At 50.1% G+C, this 2,541-nt stretch overlaps 1 protein-coding gene across 1 annotated transcript in view; it reads right to left on the reverse strand.

Annotated features, from left to right (window-relative positions):
* fn1a (fibronectin 1a) overlaps window positions 1–2,541 on the reverse strand; it is a 24,856-nt gene that overhangs the window by 18,523 nt on the left and 3,792 nt on the right. The window contains exons 7-9 of the mRNA XM_008329103.3: window positions 1,954–2,151; window positions 1,687–1,869; window positions 1,327–1,503 (exon numbers count right to left, since the gene is read on the reverse strand). Coding sequence (XP_008327325.1) covers window positions 1,327–1,503; window positions 1,687–1,869; window positions 1,954–2,151 — 558 coding nt within the window. The remainder of the gene's footprint in view (window positions 1–1,326; window positions 1,504–1,686; window positions 1,870–1,953; window positions 2,152–2,541) is intronic.

Consider the following 2,541-nt stretch of genomic DNA (forward strand, 5'->3'; position numbering starts at 1 on the left):
GGGGGGGGAGTGTTGGGGGGTGGGGGTTATGGTAGATCTGCTGTTTTGGAGCGACCCAGGGAGGAAAACCTGGAGCGGATCCACACAGCTGGTTCCTGAAAGTGGAGATCTTGTGGACTGGGATAACAGCGCCTCCCGGCTGCAGCTGGGGCTACGATTCAGGGCCACGACTTGAGACATTTGAACAATCTGAGCGATCGTCCAAAGCTACATGTTCGTACGTCGTGGTTACGGTCGAGCTGCAGGAAAACATGGCTTGATTTTTTTCCCTCCACGTCTGACCCAGTTTTGGTCGACAGTGTGAATCAGATTATAATCTGATGTTTTCATATCCATGATCTTAAATCTGGTGTTTAACCAACGTTTCTTGACTCAATGTTCATATCATATTTTGAACACGTGAGACTGACGTCCCGACATCATGGTCACGTCTTCTCCTGAGTCGATTCACGTGGCTTTTGTTTAGGATCTAAAACTGTGATCCTGCTGTGAGTGAAGAGACAATGATCTGATCATCCTGAGACGGAGGCAGACGTCGGACTGAAACGCCACGATTAACATCTGAATTAGCATGTTTGCTTTGACTGTGACTCGTGAAGCCATTAATGCCAGTATCAAAGACGACCCTCTGGTGTGACCTCTGCCCTGACCCTGGTTCAAGGCCTCACGTTAAATCTGGATGAGGTGTCGCCTCAGGCGTCTAACCCACAACTCAGCCACTAAGAGTTGATTTTAAATACCTGCCTGTTTGGTTTTTGCAGCTCACGGCCCACGTGACTTACCGCGACCTTCATGTTGATCATCTCTTTTTATTTTAGACCATGATAAAGAATATTAGCAGCTGCAGCAGCAGCAGCAGTCAGAGGGTTTCAGCCCAGACTCTGGTCTTTAGGAGGAGGTCTGCGTCATTAGCATGATTAGCATTCCTTCACAGACATTAGTGCAGCATCAATGACCCCCCGGTGTTTCACTGGCTTCAGCCTCTATTGTTACCCCCTGGGCAACTAATTCACAGTCACCCTACATAACAACACATCTATGAGAGGGCAAAAGTCACAAAAAACAAAAAAACAAATCGAATTGTAAACGAGCCTCCGTCTGTTCCTTCGGCGTTGACTTTTCTGATAACGATAATTAAAGAAAATCACCAGGGAACCGACTGAGAAGTAAAGGTGACTCTGTGATGGAGGGGGGGTGGATTTACCCCAGAGACATTGTAATTAGCTGTGGTGATTACATTAGTTCCCCCCTCGGCCAGTCAACAGGCCTGAATCAACACGACTCGCTCGAACTTTAATCCAAACCTCATGTTGTTAAATCACCCACCGGCCATCGGACAGAAGCCGAAGTGTTGCTCTGCGTCGTAGTTGGTCGTGGTGCCGCACCACTTCATGCCGTCTCTGCGTCCGTCCGCCGTACAGTCGGTGTAGTTGCGACCGTTGTAGAGGTAAGGGAACTGACACAGAGCGCCATTGGAGTTCCCGCCCCGCGTCACCACGACAGCTGTGGTCAGAGAGGAGAACTGTCAGTCCAACGTCAACGTTCAGTAGATTTACTACTGATTCAGCCGAACCGCGACGAGGCGACTGTATCTGTCGCGGTTTGACATGAACACGCGTCCTGTTACGGCCCTGACCGTTGATACTCACGCGTTAGCTTAGCCAATTACGACACACAACCGCTCACCATTTTTCTCTGTACAGTAGGAATATTTCTGGTCCGTTTCAAAGTCCGAGGCGGTGGAACACCACAGCTGCCCGTCGCTGCGCCCGTCTGACGTACAGGAGTGGTAGGTCTTTCCCTTGTAGACGAACGGAAACACGCAGGGCTGACCTCCAGAGTTACCGCCGTACACCGGAACCGGTCCGTCTGTAGAACAAGAACCAACGTCAGCACGGTTGGACAAAGCAGCGACGAACGGCGTATGGGTTTGAAAGAAAACGAACGTCTCACCCCAGTTCTCACAGCTGACCCCGGTGCCGAGGCAGGTACAGACCATCTGTTTGGCCCCCTGGGTCTTGATCCAGCGCTGGCCGACGAAGTACGTCAGTCCTGTGTCCACGCGGCAGGGTCCCTCAGGGGTGGACTCAGACACACTGACAGGTTGGTAGACGGCGGGCTGGATGTTGGTGACCACACGGGAACCAGTGCCTGAGGTCAAAGATGAGGGTCAAACGATGAACTATAACCTCATGGAACCACGGTTTGAGAACCACTGTGTTATCTACAGACAGTAATATTGTAAAAATATAAAGAACAGTTTTGAATAAATCACCGTTTTTATATCAGGAGCCGTTAAATATAAATGTATAAACTGAGCTCCTTCTGTTTTATAACTGTAGACCTTTGGTTGACTAACGCTAGCCTCAAATTAAAACTGTTCTTAAACATTTGGCCCCCCCTCGGCCCCCCCTCTTGTCTCAGGGTGACATTTCTGTCTCAGTTCAACACTTGGACCACTGACACCTCTTATCACCGTGTTGATTCTCCTTCCACTGTAGACTGTAAAGGATGGGGGGGGGGGGGGGGGGGGGTTCTCGT

This window comes from Cynoglossus semilaevis, chromosome 16 (genome assembly GCF_000523025.1).
Source record: "Cynoglossus semilaevis isolate Cse_v1.0 chromosome 16, Cse_v1.0, whole genome shotgun sequence".
Taxonomy (NCBI): domain Eukaryota; kingdom Metazoa; phylum Chordata; class Actinopteri; order Pleuronectiformes; family Cynoglossidae; genus Cynoglossus; species Cynoglossus semilaevis.